Raw genomic sequence first — 22,012 nt, 5'->3', positions numbered from 1 at the left:
TAAGGATTATGGGCCCCCAGACACACTTAGTTCAGTAATGAAGTCACTCCTGAGGTTCACTCTTCAGCCAAAGATTAGACAGGCCCATAAAACAAAATGAGACTAAAAGGGGCACACCAGCCCGGGGGCAAGGACTAAAAGGCAGGAGGGGACAGAAAAGCTGGTAATAGGAAACCCAAGGTAGAGAGGCAAGAGTGTTGACACGTCATGGGGTTGATGACCAGTGTCTCAAAATAATGTTATGTACTAATCGTTTAATGAAAAGCTCATTCTGTAAAACCTCCATCTAAAGTACAATTAAAGGATTATGGGGACACTGAGAAATACCTCTCTTTGCATGTTCATGTGATTTTTATTATTGTACTTTAGATGAAGATTTACAAACTAGTTTCTCATTAAAGAGGTAATGTGCATTATGTTTTATGACATTGGTTAACAACCCCCCATGTCAACACTCTTCCTTCTCAACCTTAGGTGCCCTATTACCAGCTTTCCTGTCGCCTCCTGCTTTCTAGCCCTTGCCCCAGGGCTGGCATGCCCCTTTTAGTCTCATTTTGTTTAATGGATCTAATCTTTAGCTGAAGGGTGGAGTGACTTTACTGAGCTGAAAGGGCATCCTGGGGCCATAATCTCAGGATTTCTTCAGTCTCTGTCAGGCCGGAAAGTCTGGTCTTCTTGAGTTAGAATTTTGTTCTACATTTTTCTCCAGCTCTGTCCAGGACCCACTATTGTGATCTCTGACAGAGCAGTCCGTGGTGGTAGCAGGGTACCATCTAGGTGTACTGGACTCAATCTGGTGGAGGCCATGGTAGATGTGGTGCATTAGTCCTCCGGACTAATCTTTCCCTTGCATCTTCAGTTTTCTTCATTCTTCCTTACTCCCAAAGCGGTGAGACAAGTGTATCCTAGATGGCCAGTTACAGGCTTTTAAGACCCCAGATGCTACTCACCACAGAATGTACAACATTTTCTTTCTTAATTTATGCCAATTGAGCTAGCTGTTCCCCGAGACCATGATCTCCACAGCCCTCAGTCCAGCAATGTGGTCCCTCAGGGATCTTGGGTTTATTAATGGAGCTTCCATGACCTTGCCTTGTACAAGTTGTGCTGGCTTCCCCAGTATTGTGTGTTGTCTTACCCTTCACCAGTTACCACTTGTTATTTTTTTAATCATTTATGTCATCATAATGGCTTGTAAGCTCCTTGTAAGGGTAAGGACTGGATATGATTGTCTTTTCAGCTGTGTGTGTATATATACACACACACACACTGAGTTCTCTTGTAAGACTTAACCAAATAGTGCTGTAATTCCTGGTTTTATGCATGGCATATATTATACTAACAGCACTAGTTAGTTACACTAAGATCCTAGTAATATTCTCTTAGTAAACATTCAGGAAACAACTTCTAAGGTTTCTGTCACTACCATTTCTGGGACCGAAATTTCTGCTTTTGAATTTTAAAGTTAGGTATTTCAATACTATGTATTTTTACTTTACAGGAGTTTATGAATTTGTTCCTTTGGAACAGGGTGATGGATATCGGTTACAGATCAATGCTCAGAACTGTGTGCATTGTAAAACATGTGATATTAAAGATCCAAGTCAGAATATTAACTGGGTGGTACCCGAAGGTGGTGGAGGACCTGCTTACAATGGAATGTGAACTACAACTCATTTCATTTGCAAGTACCTTTGATAGCCAGTTTCTTTAAAATGTATGGCAAGCTAACTTTAAAATGTTAAAAGGCTAACAGGTGTCAACATATCTTACAGCGTATTATTGACCAGAATGTTCACAAAATAACTCTGTGAAATAAAAACCCCATACTACATCAAAAGTTGCCCCGTAAAAAATTTTCTTAAAACTTTATAAACAATGTAGCATCTACTTCATTTCTTCAGAGATTTAGTCCCAACAGTAAAATGCACTATAGATCTAAATGTACATTTTGACTTGCTAAATTCAAGTCTTCAAGTATAAAAATGAATAAATACATTCTAGAAGTAGCATCAGCATCTAGCCCACAACTTTTTCTTATGACTAAAGCTGTACTGGAACGTAGCCATGCCCATCAATTTACGTATTTCCTATGGACGTTAAAGCTACATCTGCAGAACTGAGTACAGGCAGTGCCTGGGTTAGGAACAGAGGAACCAACCCCCTTAACGCCTATTACATTAAAAATTTGAGGTACGTACAATGGTTCATTAATAACAGGTGAGCACTATTTTGCATGTGCATCAAAACGTTACCATCACTGTATTATTAAAAATGTTTTAGTGTATCTGGAAGTATTTAATGTTTTTTATACATAGAAAGATATACTAGATACTAAAACAAACATTTGACTGATGTTAGATACAAATCATACCTAACTGTTCTGTCTTATGTACAAATTCAACTTAAAATCAGATTTAGGAACAGAGCTCACTCATCATCCAGGGACTGCCTGTAGTTGAGACAAGTCCATAAAAGCCTAAAATAGTCATTATTCAGTATTTTACATAAAGTGTTTGCCAAAACAATTTAATAACAGGATGGACACCATTATTTGTGGAAATCAACTTCACAGTGTATTATGTAACATTGTTTTATTAAGACAGAGGCCACCAGAACTCCTACACTGTAAACACTGGGAAACTGAATCGTAAAAGGAAACACGTTAGGGATGGTGTATGACAGACAAACACCCTTAGATCTTCTTAGTGCCTTTATACAGTTAATGCCCAATACTTTAAGCAAAACTGAATTCCTTATTAAGCAAACATTTTTGCATAAGCTGCCTTCTCTTTATCTTTCTGTGCCTTTATCTTCTGTTTGACTTTCAGCAATTCTGCCTGGATAGCTGCAAAATATACAAGTTATTTATCAGAATATTAAAAAAATAAATGAGGGTGATCAACAAATGTTTTAATATTATAGTTAACTGCCTTTTGATAACTCCCATCTTTCTCTCCCGTAAAGTAATGGAGCCCAATTAACAGAAAACTCTAAAGAAAGGACCATCCTCTTCACAAACACAAACTCCTAAGTATGAACTGTATGACTCCACTATCAGACAAGAGGACTCGGTCCTACAGAGCTTCGCCCTGGCCCTCTCCACTACAGAAGGCAGGAAGTGTCTCTCTCGTTTTACTTTAGCCCTGAAAGACTGACGATATTTTAACATCTGGATTTAGTGTCACTAGTCATAGTTGGATTAATTGAAAAACATGACTATTTTTGTCATAGCTGTCCAAACCTTTTTCTTAAACATATATTCATTAGCTAGAACACTAGGTTTGAATTAAAGGTTAAAGTCTGCAGATTCCTCATTACGGCCAGATTTACTTAAAAGAATCATTCCAAAAATCCACCATGAATACTGTCTCTTTCAGTGCTGAGTTTTCAACCAGCATTACAGAAATAAGAGCCACGTCTCAAATAATATGGTAGAACACAAAGTACTCAGATACATGAAAAACTAGTATGCTCTGGAGAGAGATTAGAACGTAAGTTCTTTCAGGGCAGAAACTGTCTTGTTCAATGCTGTATGATCTCTGTAATATCTGCTTAACATCATCTCAGTGGCAAAGGCTACGATGACTGGTGAGGATAAATTCTTAAAGGACAAAATGAACCTTAACTACAAAAACTGCCAACTTACCTTTATCTTCTGGCGCTACCTCCTGAGCTTTCTTAAGATCAGCCTTTAAGTGGAAAAATTTAAGAAAAATCAGGTGCATAATTTATAAAGGGCAATTTTTTTAAATTAAACATTTAGAAGAAAATTTTACCAATGCGTTATCGTATTCTTTTAATCCTTGCCATCCTTGAGCTCTGCGGTATAGTGCTTTGGTATTTGATGGATCTATTTCAAGAGCCTATAAAAGATTAAAATTGATATTTATTTGTAAGTATTAAACAGATGTGCTAGTTCTCAGTTTATTGCCTGCTGGCTCCAAATCCACCCTTCAGGGCTCTGTGATAATGGACCAGGATCCTGCAAATCTCTCTGCTTTGCCAGTTGGCATCATGTTCAAGTTTTGTCAGTAGAGGCTGCTGAACAGAAATGGCAGAGAAAGTGTTTCCCTTCAGGGTTGCGGCGTGCTCCTTTCAGCAGGCTCTTCCCCAACAGCTTAGAGGAGCTCCCTGTGGCAACTTTCCCCAGCACTGCAGACAGCAGCTTCCCAACAAGTCCCACAGGTGGGGCACGTAAAAGAACTTGTCTGCCATCCAGAGTCACTGCCATACCTTCTCCAATGAGGTCAGGATCTCAGCCCCGGGGGAGCAGGGACTCTCTGCCTTAGGAGAGCTCTGAGTCCTATCAATAGGGGCTATATTTCACTTACATGTTACACACACACACACACACAATCTGCTACTCCTGTATTCTTTAGCATTCTCTACCCTCCTAAAAAAACTCCTAGCCAAACCAAAAAAAATATCAAACCCAGTGCCGTCAAGTCAATTCCGACTCATAGCGACCCTATAGGACAGAGCAGAACTGCCCCCCAGTTTCCAAGGAGTGCCTGGCAGATTCGAACTGCTGACCCTTTGGTTAGCAGCCATAGCACTTAACCAGTACGCCACCAGGGTTTCCCCCTCCTAGCCAGTCCTTCATTATTCCAATCCTCTGCTATATTGTCTTATATTAAACTTCCCTGTTCAAATTACGGTGTGAATTCTGTATCTCCTGACTGGGCCCTAACTGACAATGTATTTCTAAGATAAAAGCATTTTGAATTTTATACATTTTTATTTGAAATCTAGGGGGTTTTTTTAGGAGTATGACTAACTTGACAGTTTTCTCCCTGAAACATTCTTTAAATAGTATATTTTGTTTACACAACATCTTTCAGAGGCCAAAACTGGGTTTTTACTGAAGAGGGTATTATCCCTCTCACACAGATCAAGAGAGATCCCCAGTGATAAATTTCTCCTCCATATGTGCTCCCTACTAACAAACATTCTCTCTTATTCTATCCACCCTACCAAATTAGGATCCCATTTTATTTCTGCTTGCTTCATGTTAGCTCAACTATTGTACATAGCTTAACGTGCAAATTACATGAAAGCACTAAGAATGGTCTTAGTTTGGAAATTTTTTCAAATAAAATATACAAGAGGGAAGAGGTCATACATACTGCTGTCTGAGGAAGGTGCCTCCACCTTTCCAGCATTATCAGTTAGTATTCCTGTATGTCCTCCATAGACAGGTGACTTCTGTGTTTTCCAGTAGGACCCATTCTCCCATACAAATCCTAATGACCCTAAATTGAAACTGACTCCCTTCTCTGCTAAGCTCCTTGAGGACATGGGTCTGTTTTTTAATAAATAGTATTTATTATTAAGTGCTTCAAATGTGCCAAGTTCTATGTGAAATACCTTACATGTTATGCAATTCTTACAACCACCCCATGAGGTAGGTATTGTTTTTATTTTACAGATAAATCAAGACTGTAAAATTAGGAACCTACCCAAGATCACAAAGTAAGTGGCAGAAGTCTAATTTAAAAACCATGTCTGAGTCCACAACCCATGCTCTTAATCACTCCTGGCTTTGTCTTTCAGTGCCTAACACAGAATCCCCCATTGCCATCTAGTCGATTCCAAGTTATAGCGACCCCACAGGACAGAGTAGACTGCCTCATAGAATTTCCAAGGAGCACCTGGTGGATTCGAACTGCCTACCTTTTAGTTAGCAAGTACAGCACTTAACCACTACACCGCCAGGGTTTCCTAGCATATAATAGGTGCTCAATTAACATACTAAGTGATTAAATAAGTTGATACGTCTGCTTTGAGGAAGAAAGGAAAGAACCTTCATAGGTATAAAGTGACATGATGCAAGCAAAATGAACGTACCGAGAGGAACTAAAGGTCCAAATTATTTAGAGACAAGATGACTTAAATCATTTTATCTTGTCTCATTAGGTCCTATGCAATAAGATGTATTAATGATTATAAAAATTGCTTTTGTTCAAATCGTCGTGATTTAACCCCTTCAAAAAGTTCAACATCAAATACTTACCTCCAAACAGCTGTCAATTGCTCCCTGCCAATCTGACATCTTCAGTTTACAAGCACCAATATTCAGTACGCAGCTTAAAGCTACAGGTTGTAGCTTGGATCTATCTGCTTTCTCAATCACAGCCTTTGAACTTTCCACGTATCTGAAAAAATCATTAATAGAAGTAGTATGCAATGTTCTGTAAATAAGACTCTGGTTCTTCAACTATGTTAAAGGGTATTATGTAATTTCTGATACAAAAGCTCATTAAATGCTAGTATTAATGATCATAATCTTTTTAGTAAATACACACGTTTAGGAAGTTTTTATTTTTTCTTTTTCTTCACAGGCCAATTTAAAAGCAATCCTCAAATCTAAAAATAATTATGTACTAATAAAAAATTTGTTTTTAAAATTCAGTCTCATTATGCTGGAAAGTATTCCAGCATAATTATGTTTAGAACTAGGGTTCTCACCATGAAAGAAGAGAATGGAATGGGGAAAGGTGAAGGACTCGGTAGTGCTGATTTTGAATTATGTTAGTGTAACTAACGTAGTTCCTAGCTCTTTCCACTCAAAGAGCCCATAAACAATGAGCACACTCAGCCCCCAGAATTTGGTTTCTAAAGTCCATCCCCCACTGAAAAGAATCAGGGCTCCTTGGAGAAACTGCTAACACCTGAACTGGAAAGAAGGATAAGTGTAAGGTAAGCTTGGAACATCTTGTGTCAGAAAACAAGCAAATACATTAATGGGAACATGTTAGAATACAGGAGATGGACTGGGGGGGGGTTTCACTGGACATATTTGAGCATCATAAAAAATAATAACAGTATTTAACATATTAAACTAGAAAACATCCACCAGCTTATCGAGCCAAGCCTGTTGCCGTTGAGTCAATTCCGACTCATAGCAACCCCATGTGTTGAAGAGCAGTACTGAGCTCCAAAGGGGGAACGGGATCTTTCAAACTGAAGAGTGCCAGCTAATAACCACAGATTCAATGATAAAGTTAGAAAATCTCAGTTCTGCAACCATCAAAATAAATGATTCAGGCAAGGATTGCCAATGACACTAAATTGGGTGAAAGGCTGCAGTAGAATGGATATTTACACAGTCTCACAGTATCACCTCACGGGCTATTAACGGACATCTGGACGACACCACCTTTACAAAGTGTTCAAGCTCCAAGTAAGCCAAGCTGCTATGCGCCTTTCAGATACGATGTCATGGGGAATTTACAACATCACCTACCTAATTCCTTCTGACAAAACATTTAACTTCAATCTGATCTTGAGAAAACAAAAAATACACAGATGGTATTTTACAAAACAACTGACCTGGGCTCCACCAACATGTTAATATCAAGAATGACTAAAAAACTCTTAGGGAGAGGGGCTGTCAACAATTAGAAAAGACTAAAAAGACATTACAAGTGACACAATGCACGATTCTGGTTTTAAAAAGAAAAAAAAAAAAAAACCGGGGAAATCTGAATATGGATTACATGAGATAATCTACCAGTGTTATTTTAGAGGTCTTACAATGGTATGAAGGATATCAGAATGTCCCTATTTCTTAAATACATGCTGAATATTTAGGAATAAAGTGTTATGGTACCCGCAACTTCCTCTTGAAATGGTTCTACAAAAAAATGTACAGCAAAAGTTAGGTATTGGTGAATGCAGGTACAAAGTATGTGGGTGTTCACATGTCTTTTAACTTTTCTAAATTTGAAATTTTTTCAAAATAAGTTGGGGGCAACAAAAGAAATGCAATTATTTCAACAAACCTGGTTACTCTGCAGTTAATTTTCCAAAAATACAATGAACAACTCTGAATTGGTTTGTAATTTAATTTACAAGTTCCTAAAAGTGATTTATTAAAAATATTTTATTACCTTAAAACTTTTGCATATTTCTTTATGGCCATCTCCCAGTTCTGGGATTTAAAAAAAGTATTCCCAATGTTTTTTAAGTCTTCTGTTATAAATACAATTTTATCTACCTGTATAAAAGAAAGGGTATAAGTGTTGGATTTTGTAGGTAATCTGGTTTTATGCTAGGTTTTATTTTAGTGCTTTGATTAAAGTCTGACTAATCTGAAAGTACTCACATCTTTTAAATCGATATCCGCATCCTCAGGGAAATCTGGGTGACTGTCGCCAGAGCCATCTTTTGGGAATATCCCCCAATCTTCCCCTTCTTTTAATTCTCCGCATTCTGCAATAACGCACAACTGTAAAAATAATCCTAAGTTGTAGAAGTACATTACCATGTTAATGAAAGATAAAAAATCATCTGCATTTATAAAGCTATACAGCTGGAAGTCATGTCCAAGACTCTTCTAAAACTAGATTTATGTAAGGAGAGTCACCGAGCTATTGAATTACAATGTTGTTAGTTGCTGTTAGTTGATACTGACTCACGGCGACCCAGTGGGTGCAAGACACTGTGCTCCACAGAATTTTCAAGGCTGTGACCTTTTGGAAGCGGATCACCAGGACTGTCTTCCAAGGTGCCTCTGGGTGGGTTTAGACTGCCAACCTTTTAGCTGGTAGTCAAGCACTTAACCATTTGCATTACCCAGAGACTCCTATTACTATAATGCCCTTTATAAACATTTCTACTGAAAAAATGTGACTACTTACAAAAGTATTTTACTGCTATTCAAAAGCTCAGAAGACAGAGAATTCAAAATTGTTTAACATTTTATATGTAATTTTCTTTAGGCGAGGCACATGCTTTCAGTTTAATACTGGCCCCTTCATGTACTGAAGGACAGCCTACCTCCTACAGGTAACTGAATTTCCAACTCCCACTCACAACCTTGTCAATTAAGTGGAGTGGTATCACGGCCATTTTCGTTCAGACATTTAGAACCCAAGGATCTTTAGAGGTAATCTAGTCTAAGCTCTTCAGTAATTTATACAGGATGAAGAAACAGGCCAAGAGAAGTCAGACAACAAAAATCAAGGCTAAACCACTAGTTAACAGCAGAGTCAGTACAAGATTCTAGGTTCCTGTTCTTTCTACTCTACACACCAACTCCAAGTTTTACTGATACAGGAAGACTTCAGCCATCGACCAAAGATCATCGAGATTAAAGCTGAAATAAGAATTAAAATACTCTTTAAAGACTACACTAATCTTTCCCGTTGTAGAAAAAGAGTTTCAAAAAAGTCAGCATTTTTTTCCAGCTAGTAATAACCTAATCCTTTTACATTTCCCATAACAGCTAAGATAGTTGAAGTGTATTTCACTTTAACTTTTTACTTACTTTGGCAGGGTTTTCACCTTTCACTTCTACATTTTCCAGTATCCTTGCCACACCCATTCCTTTAATTACTTGGCCAAACACCACATGTTTCCCATCCAAATGAGGAGTTGGAACTGTTGTGATAAAGAACTGAGAACCATTTGTATTGCGTCCTGCGTTTGCCATGCTCAATAAACCCTCCTGATCATGCTGCAAGAATAAAAATCATTGAAAAGAAGACCAAGGTCAGCAGTAGTAGTCTGAACTCATCTCCTACCAACCACTCAAACACGCAACTTAGGGTAGACTGTAATACCATTTAGACCCAACAATGTAGGGTCATTTTACTTTGTACAAACTGCAAACTTCAATTCACAAAACATGGGGTACTTTATTTTTTTAATTTCAAGAAAAGCTTATGAAACCAAATAAAGTAACATGAACAATACAAGGAGGTGTTATTTCTAAATTTATATATGAAGACGATGCTTATACTTCATCTTTAAGATGAACATGCTAGATTAAGAAAATCTAATAGTATATTTTGCCCTCTTTATGATTATTTTTTTCTGACAAGACCTGAAGAGTCTTCCACACTTATGGGCCTCCATTATGATCCTTTATGTATTAGTACACTGGAAACAGCGATGGGATACTGAGTTCACAAAGGACATTTCAGTTAAGTATTTTCCTAATTTCAAAAAGAATCCAAATGATACAGCTTCAAATCCCCAGTGAATCACCCCTTTGAAATCCGCCTTGGCATCAATGTGTTCAAAGGTTCTGTGAAAGCCAATTTTTTCATCTTTCCACTTTATCTCTTAGGCCTTTGAAAATGTATTCCTTGCGGGTCCATGCATTGTAATGCTCATGTTAAGTCCGTCCCTCCAATCTAAACCTAATTCAGCTTTCAAGGTCACCAAGTCTGTAGACGAACCACATGCCCTTTCTACAGACCCCCTTTCATCTGCCTGATCACCACATGATCTTAGTTTTCATCATCCTGGTACCTTCCTTTGTTTGGTGTTTTTCCCAGAACATTAACTAGAGTATTAACTATCTCCTCAGTTTCCCGTTGCCTTTGTCTTCTCATCCACATTCCTCCTTCAGTCTTCCAATTATGCACACCAAACTTGAACTATACTCTGCCTAACCAAATCTCAGACACCTTGCAAGGCCCTGTTTGCCCAACTTAAGTAACCGTTCTTTCTCAGTGTCTTCCCTAATTATTTCGACAATACTAATAACAGTTTTCTCCTATGGCATATACAGAAAGTGTCAACCAATTTAGCATTTATTACATACTATATTATTCCCCAGCTCTCCCGTGTGTTTTAATCTTATCTCCCCAGTAAGATTAGAAATTCCTTATCAAGGCCTTTCGTTTTTTTAATAAACTCTTTGGTGCCAGTGACAGTACTGAGCATTATAGTTGCTGTCAATAAATACTGTCTGAAAGACTGATATTTTCTTCTCAAATTACCCTAATTATCTTGCTCATATTCCTCAATTCCAAAGATACCACTTTGCTTTTATACTTACTTGTCCATTCTTGTAACGTGAATTATGCAGTATACCCTAATTACATCTTGGGACAGTGAAGATGAGGCACAGGCACCACTAATGTTCTTTAGGAGCTTGGACATTAACCATATCCACTATGTGCAAATCCCCTTTCACCCTGGATATTAGCGATGGTTTGCTTCTCTTCGAATTCAAGGATGAAGACCCACAAGTTACCATCCTTACCATAATGAGAACATTTTTTTCCTGGAAACAATTTTGCCATATGGTGGCTGTACTTAAAAACTGGCTTAACTGAAGCACAGAAGAACTGGGTCACAGTGAAATAACTATAGTATTTATACCAAATAAAATCATTACTGGATGAACATTTCCCATATTAAAGATGCATATTTACAAATATGCACACATCTTCTACAAAAGAACGTGACCACACATGAGACATTTATTGGTTTCTTAATCCAACAAGTATCCCAGACATAGCAAAAAACATACATTTTCATCTACTTTACCTTATAATAGAAATTTTCATCTTCAAATTTTTCACCATAAATACTTTCTCCACCTGTTCCATTGTGATTTGAGAAGTCTCCACCCTGAATCATGAATTTCTTAATAACTACAAAAAAAGAAAAGGGTTATTAGAGACTAAGAAATGTATGACTTCAGCCATGTTAATAATGAATATGTAATAAAGGCGACTTTCTAAAATGACTTTAATCATCTCTCTCCTGCTTCTTTCCCCCAACCATCCCCACAAGAACTTACACTCTTAAGGCTTTTCATAATTTGAGTCTGATCTTTTAAGCCTGAATCTCCCACTAACCCTCAAAGGTTCGGTTCAAATGGCACCTCACCTATAAAATTGTCACTGAGACTCCAAAGCTGCTGCTCCTAATTGTTTCCCACAGTATCTCCACTCTGTAACATAGTTTAGAAGGAGCTGTCTCTCAGCAAATAGTGAATGTAACACAGTGACTGTTTCTCATCCTTGTAACTATGTGCCGGGGTGAGCACATCTTACTGACCCAATAATGTCTGCTGAACAAAGAAAAATCATTCCCAGTAGATTTGTTATACCCTAATGGAAATATTTCAGCAATATTTTCACTTTGTGTCAAGGGTTCCCAAGACTACTCCCATGTTCGGAGAGTCCCTAGGACTCACGAGACCCAGCACTTGTGTAACACAGTGACTTGGTAAGATACACAGCTGGGTAAGGGCCAAAAGACAGAGGTAGAATCTGGAGGAATCCATATGCGGGCTTTCTTATGCTCTCTCCCTTCCTTTGTGAAGGGTCTCAGAGAGCACTCTTCTGCCAGCAATGAAAATGCAGCAGCATATGTGCAATGTTTCTGCCCAGGGAAGCCCGTTAGACTCAGTGCCCAAGGTTTTTATTAGGAGCTGACCCCACACGTACTCTCTGCCTAGCACGTACCAGGATTCCAGACTCCCAGAATAAAAGCAGATGTTTAGCATAACTCACATTGTTTACACAGTCTAGGCACAGTAAACTACCTTTTATCATTTAGGAAATGGTTCCAGTGCCAAGTTCCCAGACACCAGCCAAGAGCCAACCTTGCAAGCCAACAAGTTCTAAGGATAACAGTCTCAGGCCTGCTATGTTAACTCTTTTTCCTATATACTTTGTTAGGATATTTTGGTATTTTATTAAACTGAAAGTAAATCAAATTAACAATTTCAGCTGACATTTAAAAATAAACGCTAATTTTGTCTTACTCAAGTTTATATAAAAAAAGATTGGTGAAGCTAGGCTAGTCCATTTCTTTAGGCATAAACCTTAGTGCCTTCACACAATACATGAAAAGGAAGCTTTTATTCATTAATTCTACCTCTCATGGCCCAAGCTTTATGGCACCGAGCTATATTTCCTCAGACGTCAAAGCATCCTCCTGGAAACTAATGTACTTTTAACCTTCACTCCTGCTTAGTGTTTTCTTTGCTAACACCTATCAAACAGGATTTGATTATGTACTTGAAGAATAATCAGATTCAGGAAATGTACACATACTTCGATGGAAAGGGCATCCTTTGAAATGGAGAGGTTTCCCAGTTGTGGGTCCAATGCCTTTTTCTCCCGTACACAGTGCACGAAAATTTTCTGCAGTTTTAGGTACAATATCTGCAAACAATTCTAGGACAATTCGACCAACTAAAAGCAAAGAGAATGAATCTTGTCAGTAAGCAAAACGAGTAACCAAATGAATAAATGATACAAGAACAGTTGGTACAATTAATGGCTACTGAGATTACTCAAGAATTATCAAGTGCTTTTTTTGGTCATTTTTCTAATCCTTAAAATTAATCTAAAGTATCACATATCTAGATTAATTTGAAACAATTATTCTTCTACAGCACAGAAAGGATCATAAGCAATAGCCAGCAGATTAGCATTATATAAGGTTCACCATGAAGTACAAATGGTTTAATATTCTGAGTAATATCTTTGAATGTACTCAGAATTTCCAATCACCAAGTAACCAATAGGAGTAAACACCCTTTAAGTGGTCAGGTTGGCCGAGTTTTATGTATTGCTGCAGTCCTTGTATCTGTGGAAGCCGCCTGAGGAAAAAACTGAAAAAGTTCTCCTTCTAGACAACTCGTAGCACTAATTCCAAAACAAACTCACTCTACGTGTGAGGGTGTGTGTCACACACCCACAGTCACCCAGAGGCCCGGAATTGTGACATGTCCGTGTGTACCTGCACTCAAACATACTGCCTGGCCAGTAATTCTAGCATGTTCCCAAAAAAGAGCACTTCAGTTACAAAGCAGCACACGCTCTAACTCACAAGCGCTTAGGAACGTATCCATGTAACCTAGGCAACTACATTGCTACACTGAGCTCATTCCTCCAATGCCACAATATTCCCCTATCGGACTGGACCTGTAAATTAAGAACCGGTAATAAGAATAAGGAAACCCTGGTGGCGTAGCGGTTAAGTGCTACCACTGCTAACCAAAGAGTCAGCAGTTCAAATCCACCAGGCGCTCCTTGGAAACTCTATGGGGCAGTTCTGATCTGTCCTATAGGGTCGCTATGAATCGAAATCGAATCAACGGCACTGGGTTTGGGTTTTTTTTTTTTTTTAATAAGGATAAAGCAATTAGTAAACGAGCTGCTTTAATTTATAAGTAACACGGCCTAAGCGCTGATTTATCTCGTGTAGGAAAAGGCACAGCATGCCTGGAGTCCAGCACTGCGCGTCTGCCTATTCCAGGAGCTCTCTGAGCTGACCCACTGCAGAAACGATGCCAATTCAAGGGCGCAAGGCGGCGGGGAGGTGCAACCAACGACGCGAGACTGGAGACCGCCACGACCTCCGAGGCAGAAATTCCCAGAAGCTTCCCCCACGACCGACGGCACTGGTACGAGGACGCGGGATCGAATCTGCCCCGGATCCCCGAGCTCGGTCCAGAGGCCCGGTCCGGGTAGCCATACCCTCCGCGCCGCCGAGCAGCCCCCGGCCCGAGCGGCGCCTCAGCCCCCGGGTTCCCCTGAGCCCCGGGAACCCCGCCTCCTCCGGGCCCTGCCGCGGCCCCGGGGCTGCGCTCACCTCGCTCCCCTCCGATGTCCACATCAAAGAAGACTCGGGGGTTGCTGGGGCTGGAGGGCTTGGTTTGGGGGGACGGGTGCGACATCGTGGTTCCCACACGCGTTTGGAAGCAGGCCGGAGACACCTCGTGGCAGCCGACAACTCCGGCCGCAGACCGCCTCTCCACGCAGAGCTGGTGGCGACGCCGAGGAGCACTTCCGCCGCGAGGCCCGGAAGCCGCCCCCCGACTTCCGGCGCCCGCCCGCGCTGTCGCCGGCGGGGGGTCGCCGGCGGGGGGTCGCCGGCGGGGGGTCGCCGGCGGGGGGTCGCCGGCGGGGGGTCGCCGGCGGGGGGTCGCCGGCGGGGGGTCGCCGGCGGGGGGTCGCCGGCGGGGGGTCGCCGGCGGGGGGTCGCCGCGTCCCCAGCCCGGGGGGTCCTCCCCATGTACCGCCTAGCGTTCTCCCCTCGCCCTCCTCTAATGCGCCCACTTTTCTTCTTCATTGGGATTACAGCCCTAACCTTTTTTATCCTTTTCTCTCGTGTTCCATGGCCTTTTCCACCACCGTAGTGTAGAAGAGCTCTGGAAACACCTCCCCATTCCAGCCTCAGCCCTGCCACTAACTGGCATGTGACTTATCCGAAGCGCAATCTGCTCGTGTGGAAAATGGGAGTAAAAATGCTTACCTCGGAATTTTTTTTTTTCGGAACGTTGTTTGGAGGATTAAAGATGTCAGTCGCTTACCACCATGCCTGACACAACTGGCGTTGGCTTGTCAATAAAAAAAAAAAAATTAATAGTAGCCGTTATTATTGCCATATTGTGGATCTTTGGTCTTCACTTTACAGTCGAAGTGGCACAGGTTAGATGAAAGACATCGGACACCTGAAGCTGAAGCTGAGAGTCCAGAATAAAGCACGGTTTTGATTCTTGATAAAACTTCATTATTATAGTCCACTTTTCCCTTACGGGAATTTGTGTAAAACATTTTACCTATTCATATGAAAACTTACTGATAAAGCCTAACTTTGGAGGAAAGTGGTGTGTTTCATGTGTAGATGAATTGACCTCCAGCCCTATTGAAACCTAGCAATTTGGATTCATCTTAACCCAAATTATCCTTAGATGCCCAAATTTCCATTATTTTTTCTTATCAGCAAGTAAAAACGCTTGCTATTTGAACACAGCACGCACAGAGTGCCTCAGAAGCCGGGAGCGTTGTATTGAATAGTTGGTAGCAGCACGCACCGCAGTTTTCGTACAGTGATGGTTTAGACCTATCAGAACCACCACCGTGGAGAGAGAGGAAGGCCCAGAACCTGCTTGCTGCCCAATCTTAGGAGACACGAGTTAGAAGAATGCTGGTTAAAGAGCAACCAGCTTCCTTCTCTCACCTTGAAGTCGTTGTCGTTAGCTGCAGTGCAGTCACCTTTGACTCATGGCGACCTAGTATATAACGGAAGGACACCTTGCCTGGTCCTCTGCCATCCTCACAATCATTGGTGTGTCTGAACCCATTGTTGCAACCACAGTGTCACTCTCATGGAGGATTTTCTTCATTTTGGCTGACTCTTCACTTTACCAAATATGATGTTCTCTTCTAGCAACTGGTCTTTCCTGATGATGTGTCCAAAGTAAGCAAGATGAAGTCTTCTATCCTTGCTTCTAAAGAGCATTCTGTCAGTTTGTCTTACTGTAGTGGTGTGTGTGTTTCTGTGGTGATGGAAACTATGCTACTGGTTGAAACATCTCAGTTGATAGTCCATCAATTCCTGGAGGCCTGTTTTTTGCCAGTGCTTTCATTGCAGCTTGGACTTCCTCCTTCAGTACTCTTGGTTCCTGATCATATGCTACCTCTTGAAATGGTTAAAAGTCGGTTAATTCTTTTTGCTGTAATGACTCTCTGTATTTCTTCCACCTTCTTTTGACGCTTCTGTCTCGTTTAATATTTTCCCCATAGAATCCTTCACTATTGCAACTCAAGGCTTGAATTTTTGCTTCAGTTCTTTCAGCTTGAGAAATGCCGAGCGTGTTCTTCCCTTTTGGTTTTCTGTCTCCACCTCTTTGCACATGTCATTGTACTACTTCACTTTGTCTTCTCAAGCTGCCCTTTGAAATCTTCTGTTCAGTTCTTTTACTTCATCATTTCTTCCTTTTGCTTTAGCTGCTCGACGTTCGAGAGCAAGTTTCAGAGTTTCTTCTGACATCATCATAGTCTTTTTTTTCTTTGCTGTGTTTTCAGTGACCTCTTGCTTTCTTCATGTATGTCTTTGATGTCATTCCACAACTTGTCTGGTCTTCGGACATCAGTGTTCAACATGTCAAATCTGTTCTTGAGATGGTCTCTAAATTCGGGTGTGATATACTCAAGGTTGTGTTTTGGCCCTTGTGGACTTGCTCTGATTTTCTTCAGTTTCAGCTTGAACTTGCATATGAGCCCCTGGCCTTGTTCTTATTGGTGATATTGAGCTTTTCCATCAGCTCTTTCCACAGATGTAGTCAATTTGATTCCTGTGTATTCCATCTGGCGAGGTCCCTGTCACCGTTTATGTTGGTAAAAAAAAGGTATTTGCAATGAAGAAGTCGTTGGTCTTGCAAAATTCTATCATTCAATCTCTGGGATTGTTTCTATCACCAAAGCCATATTTTCCAATTATATCAGACAATGTTCTGCTGCTATTCATAACATTTAGCACTAGAAGTGCTCACTTGCCTATGCCAAGAAATATGGAGGACAGCTTCCTGTTCAACTGACCGGAAGAGATTTATATTTATGCCTATTTTCAATGATATTCTCATTAATATCACACACAAGCAAAATTTCGCTGAAGATCTTTCAAAAGTGGCTGCAGCAGTATATCGACAAGGAACTGCCAGAAATTCAGGCTGGATCCAGAAGAGGACATGGAACCAGGGATATTGTTGCTGACGTCAGATGGATCCTGGCTGAAAGCAGAGAATACCAGAAGGCTGTTTACCTATATTTTATTGACTATGCAAAGGCATTCGACTGTGTGGATCGTAACAAATTATGGATAACATTGGGAAGAATGGGAATTCCAGAACACTTAATTGTGCTCATGAGGAACCTTTACACAGATCAAGAGGCAGTTGTTCAGACAAAACAAGGGGATACTGATTGGTTTAAAGTCAGAAAAGGTATGGGTCAGGGTTATATCCTTTGACCATACCTATTCAATCTGTATGCTGAGCAGATAATACGAGAAGCTGGACTAGAGGAAGAAGAATGGGGCATCAGGATTGGGAGAAGACTCCTTAACAATCTGAGTTATGCAGATGACACAACCTTGCTTGCTGAAAGTGAAGAAGACTTGAAGCACTTACTAACGAAGATCAAAGACCACAGCCTTCAGTAAGGATTACACCTCAACATAAAGAAAACAAAAATCCTCACAACCGGACCAATAAGCATTACATCATGATAAACAGAGAAAAGATTGAAGTTGTCAAGGATTTCATTTTACTTGGATCCACCATCAATGGAAGCAGCAGTCAAGAAATCAAAAGACGCTTTGCATTGGGCAAATCTGCTGCAAAGAACCACTTCAAAGTGTTGAAGAGCAAAGATGTCACCCTGAAGACCAAGGTGCGCCTGACCCAAGCCATGGTATTTTCAATCACATCATATACATGTTAAAGCTGGACAATGAATAAGGAAGACCGAAGAAGAATTGATGCCTTTGAATTGTGGTGTTGGTGAAAAATATTGAATATACCAAACCAAACCTGCTGCCGTTGAGTCAAATCCGACTCAGCAACCCTATAGGGCAGAGTAGAACTGCTCCATAGAGTTTCCAAGGAGCGCCTGGCAGATTTGAACTGCTGCCCTTTTGGTTAGCAGCTGTAGCACTTAACCACTACGCCACCAGGGTTTCCACTGAATATACCAGGGACTGCCAAAAGAACAAACAAAACTGTCTTGGAAGAAGTACAACCAGAATGCTCCTTAGAAGTAAGGATGACGAGACTACGTCTTACATACTTTGGACATGTTGTCAGGAGAGATCAGTCCCTGGAGAAGGACCTTATGCTTGGTAAAGTACAGGGTCAGCGGAAAAGAGGAAGACGCTCAACGAGATGGACTGACACAGTGGCTGTAACAATGGCTCAAGCGCAACAACGATTGTAAGGATGGTGCAGGACCGGACAGTGTTTCCTTCTGTCGTGCATAGGGTCGCTATGAGTCGGAAATGACTTGCTGGCACCTAACAACAACAGCAACATGCTACTGGTATTTCAAATACCGGCGGGGTCACCCATGGTGGACAGGTTGCAGCAGAGCTTCCAGATTAAGACAGACCAGGAAGAAGGGTCTGGCAATCCACTTCTGAAAATTTGCCAATAGAAAACCTTATGGATAGCAACTTGAAGGGACCTAAAATATCATACTCTGGGCTAAGCACCAAACTTGATCTTTAAAAAAAAAAAAAAAAAAAAAACAGGGAGCTAAATTCTGACTATAATCTTTACTAGGCATGTGACCAATGAACATTTAATTTCTCTGAGCATGCTTCCTTTTCAATAAAGAAGAAAGGAACAGGATTTCAGAATGAAAAAAAGATAATGTGTATGTAGCCGCTTTGTGAACTCTAATGACTCTTCTTTTTAAAATCACTGTGGCAATGAAATGGTATCTAGGTTTGCTTTTTTAATCTAGGGCAGGAGAGTGGATGGGGTTATGGATAAAATAAAACTGGCCAAGATTGGAATCATAGCCAGATGATTGTTGTATGGGGGTTTATTATAATGTGCTCTTTTTTTTTTTTTCGTATTTTTGAAATTTTCTATAGCAAAATGTATTTTAAGAGGTAAAAACAAAATTACGTTGTCCAATTTTTAGGTGTTTTACTTATTAGAAGGAGTTCATGGGTGGTGCAGTTAAGAGCTCAACTCCTAACTGAAAGGTTGGCAGTTTGAACACACACAGAGACACCTCAGAAGAAAAGCCTGGAGATCTGCTTTCAAAAGATCACAGCCTTGAAAACCCAGTGGACTGCAGTTCTACTCTGACACACATGGGGTCGTCATGAGTTGGAACTGAATTGATGGCAACTGGTACTTATAAAATATTTATAAAACTCACTTGTAAAGTAATGGTTAAATTAGAATAGCAGCACACCTTTTGCCAAGAAAGATGCTAGTCGGATTTTAGGGCAAATCAATAAGGACATTACACTGATTAAATTTTTCTGTGTAATCACCGAGCTGTATGCATAAAATGCATACAAACATAGGCTTGCCCACATAGATACAAGTAAACATAGATTCCATTTATATGACAGATATTTACTGAGCACTCACTATGTGCCAGAGCCCTGGTGGTGCAGTGGTTAAGAGCTACAGTGTGCTGCAGCTGCTAACCAAAAGGTTGACAGTCCATATCCACCAGGCACCCCTTGGAAACCCTATGGGGCAGTTCTGTTCTGTCCTACAGGGTCGCCATGAGTTGGAAAGGACTCGAGAGCAACATGCACAGGTTCTAAATGCTCATGATAGAATGATAAAAATAGACACAGTTCTTATTCTTAATTACACAGATCTTACAGTCTAAAGACAATTGAATAAAGTTCTGAAAGAGCAATGGTTAAGAGGCTGCTAACTGAAAGTTTAGAGATTCAAACCCACCAGCAGCTCCATGGGAGAAAAGACCTGATGATCTGTTCCCGTAAAGATTACAACCTAGGAAGCCTTATGGGGCAGTTCTACTGTCCTGTAGTGTGGCTGTAAGTCAGAATCAACTCAATACAACATACAATGAAGTGCGATTAGTGCTTTTATGGGGAAAGTACAACTACATTCAGCATGCAACAGGGGCACTGAGCACAGGGGCCTTTACTGAGATCAGAAGTATGTAAGCATCAGCCGGGGAGCTATGTGGCACGTAGGAGGAGGATAAGGAGAGCAGGTGAAGGAGCACGCACCAAGGGGAGGGGCCCACGTAGCCCTGTAAAATGAAAACACGACAAAACCGTGAGAAGTCTGGAGGCTTTCTAGCTTTCAGTCTTCACCCTATTTTTTTTCTCCATGAGAAGCCACTTTTTCAGAGAGGGTTTTGGCTTCAAGACCATTGGTTTCAGTGCTTGGATCAGAAGCTATACTTTGGGGTTTTTTTCTGTCCATATTTTCTTCATGTTGAGTTTTCAGGATGAGAAACAGTTTTATAACTTTGCCCATTTTATCCCTGCAGTAAAAAGAAAAAGGAACAATGAAAAGAAAGAACTGAAAAGGAATCCTTTTAGCAAGTCTCTGATTTATTTTTTCCGTAGCACTTATCATTTTTAATATACTAATCATTTACTCATTTTTCATCTCCTCCCATTAGAATTAAGCTCCAAAAGAGCAAGGATCTTTGAGTTTGTTTCTTCATTAGCCTAGCCCCAGCACAGGTCTCTGGGTGGCAAAAACAGTTATGCGCTTGGCTGCTAAAAAAAAGCTTGGCAGTTTGAATCAGCCAGAGGTGCCTCAGAAGAAAGGCCTGGCAATCTACATCCTTAAAATCAGCCATTGAAAACCCTATGGAGCACAGTTCTACTGTGACACACATGAGGTCGCCATGAGTCTGAATCGATTCAGTGACAACTGGTTTGGTTTTCCCCAGCATGTCTAAGAGTGCCTGACACTTAGTAGGACCTCAATAAAAGTTTTTGAATGCATGACTTATATAGAACATTGTCTTGAGAATCTTTACAAGAAATTTAATTTCCATGTGTCTTTATGTATAATTTGAGAAGATTCTATCAGTTCTTCTGATAGAGCCTTTCAAATTCCAACACATTAAAGTTAATGTCTGTGTATCCCACGGGGTCACCTTGAGTCAGAATCAACTCAAAGGCAACGGGTTTGGTTGTTTGGCTTTTTATTCTTGGAGACACAAAACAGAGTTGTTAAGGTCCTCTTCTTGTGACACAAAGGGATTGTTAAATCCAGAAACTGGAAGTGTGTATATTTTAAATCACAGCACTGACTTACAAGCTGAGTCAATCCAAGAGTGAAGAAATGAGAAAGGTCAGCTGTGCTACCTCAGGGCTAAGACAGACCCACTGAGGGGGAAGGCATGACACTTCAGCTTATTTATGGTTGGTTGGCCCCTGAAAAGCCTGAAGGCACGTCCTTTTGATTACCTTTAAAATAATTTTCCATATCATTACCACACAGCAAACAGAAACGGCAAGCTGAATCCACTAAAGCCATCGCTTCATCAAGTTCTTTGTTGACGAAAATTAAATATAAAAATAAATAAGTGTAATTAAAATTAAAAGATTATCACCTACGTTCCAGACATTTCTTAATCCTAAAACTTAAGGTTGTTCGTAAGGAAAGTCTTGACAGTTCTGAAGCTATAACCCAGTGCATTGGGCGTAGAAGCTTCCAGATGGAAATAATGAGGCATACTCGTAAAATTGATTACTGAGGGGGAAGGATGAGTGGAAAGGACAGGAAAAAGAACAGGACACAGTAGTGCAAATACCATTGTCAACGATAGCATCAGGAGACTCAGAGGCAAGCCACTGGAAAGGAACTGGTGTCTAAGAAACGACAGCATATTTTTAGAATCAACTACACTGACGTGCTGGCGAGTTTTATAGAATACTCAGAGAAGTCCCTGACTTGCAGGCCTTAGGATCAAGAAATGTCTCTATTTATCTAATATAATGATCT

The 22,012-nt window shown here is 40.5% G+C and overlaps 2 protein-coding genes across 3 annotated transcripts in view; one reads left to right on the top strand and one right to left on the bottom strand.

Annotated features, from left to right (window-relative positions):
• The window catches only part of ETFDH (electron transfer flavoprotein dehydrogenase), a 32,684-nt gene extending 30,842 nt beyond the window's left edge, over positions 1 to 1,842 (top strand). The window contains exon 13 of one of the 2 annotated variants that reach the window (XM_049905422.1): positions 1,502 to 1,842. In XM_049905422.1, the coding sequence (XP_049761379.1) occupies positions 1,502 to 1,665 (164 nt within the window). In that variant the 3' untranslated portion in view covers positions 1,666 to 1,842. The remainder of the gene's footprint in view (positions 1 to 1,501) is intronic. The other variant, XM_049905421.1, reaches the window with a different exon arrangement.
• A 730-nt stretch (positions 1,843 to 2,572) lies between these two features.
• On the bottom strand, positions 2,573 to 14,554 carry PPID (peptidylprolyl isomerase D). The gene is made up of 10 exons (XM_049905423.1): positions 14,356 to 14,554; positions 12,810 to 12,950; positions 11,290 to 11,396; positions 9,275 to 9,463; positions 8,111 to 8,233; positions 7,896 to 8,002; positions 6,017 to 6,158; positions 3,780 to 3,866; positions 3,650 to 3,692; positions 2,573 to 2,848 (listed from the first exon to the last, which is right to left on the bottom strand). Exons 1-10 carry the CDS (start codon positions 14,438 to 14,440, stop codon positions 2,760 to 2,762), a joined length of 1,113 nt encoding a protein of 370 aa, XP_049761380.1. The 5' UTR covers positions 14,441 to 14,554; the 3' UTR covers positions 2,573 to 2,759.
• Between the last annotated feature and the right edge of the window lie 7,458 nt (positions 14,555 to 22,012).

The sequence above is a fragment of the Elephas maximus genome, chromosome 13, assembly GCF_024166365.1.
Source record: "Elephas maximus indicus isolate mEleMax1 chromosome 13, mEleMax1 primary haplotype, whole genome shotgun sequence".
Taxonomy (NCBI): domain Eukaryota; kingdom Metazoa; phylum Chordata; class Mammalia; order Proboscidea; family Elephantidae; genus Elephas; species Elephas maximus.
Note: the sequence above shows the minus strand (reverse complement) of the source record. Positions and strands in the feature narration are given on the sequence as shown.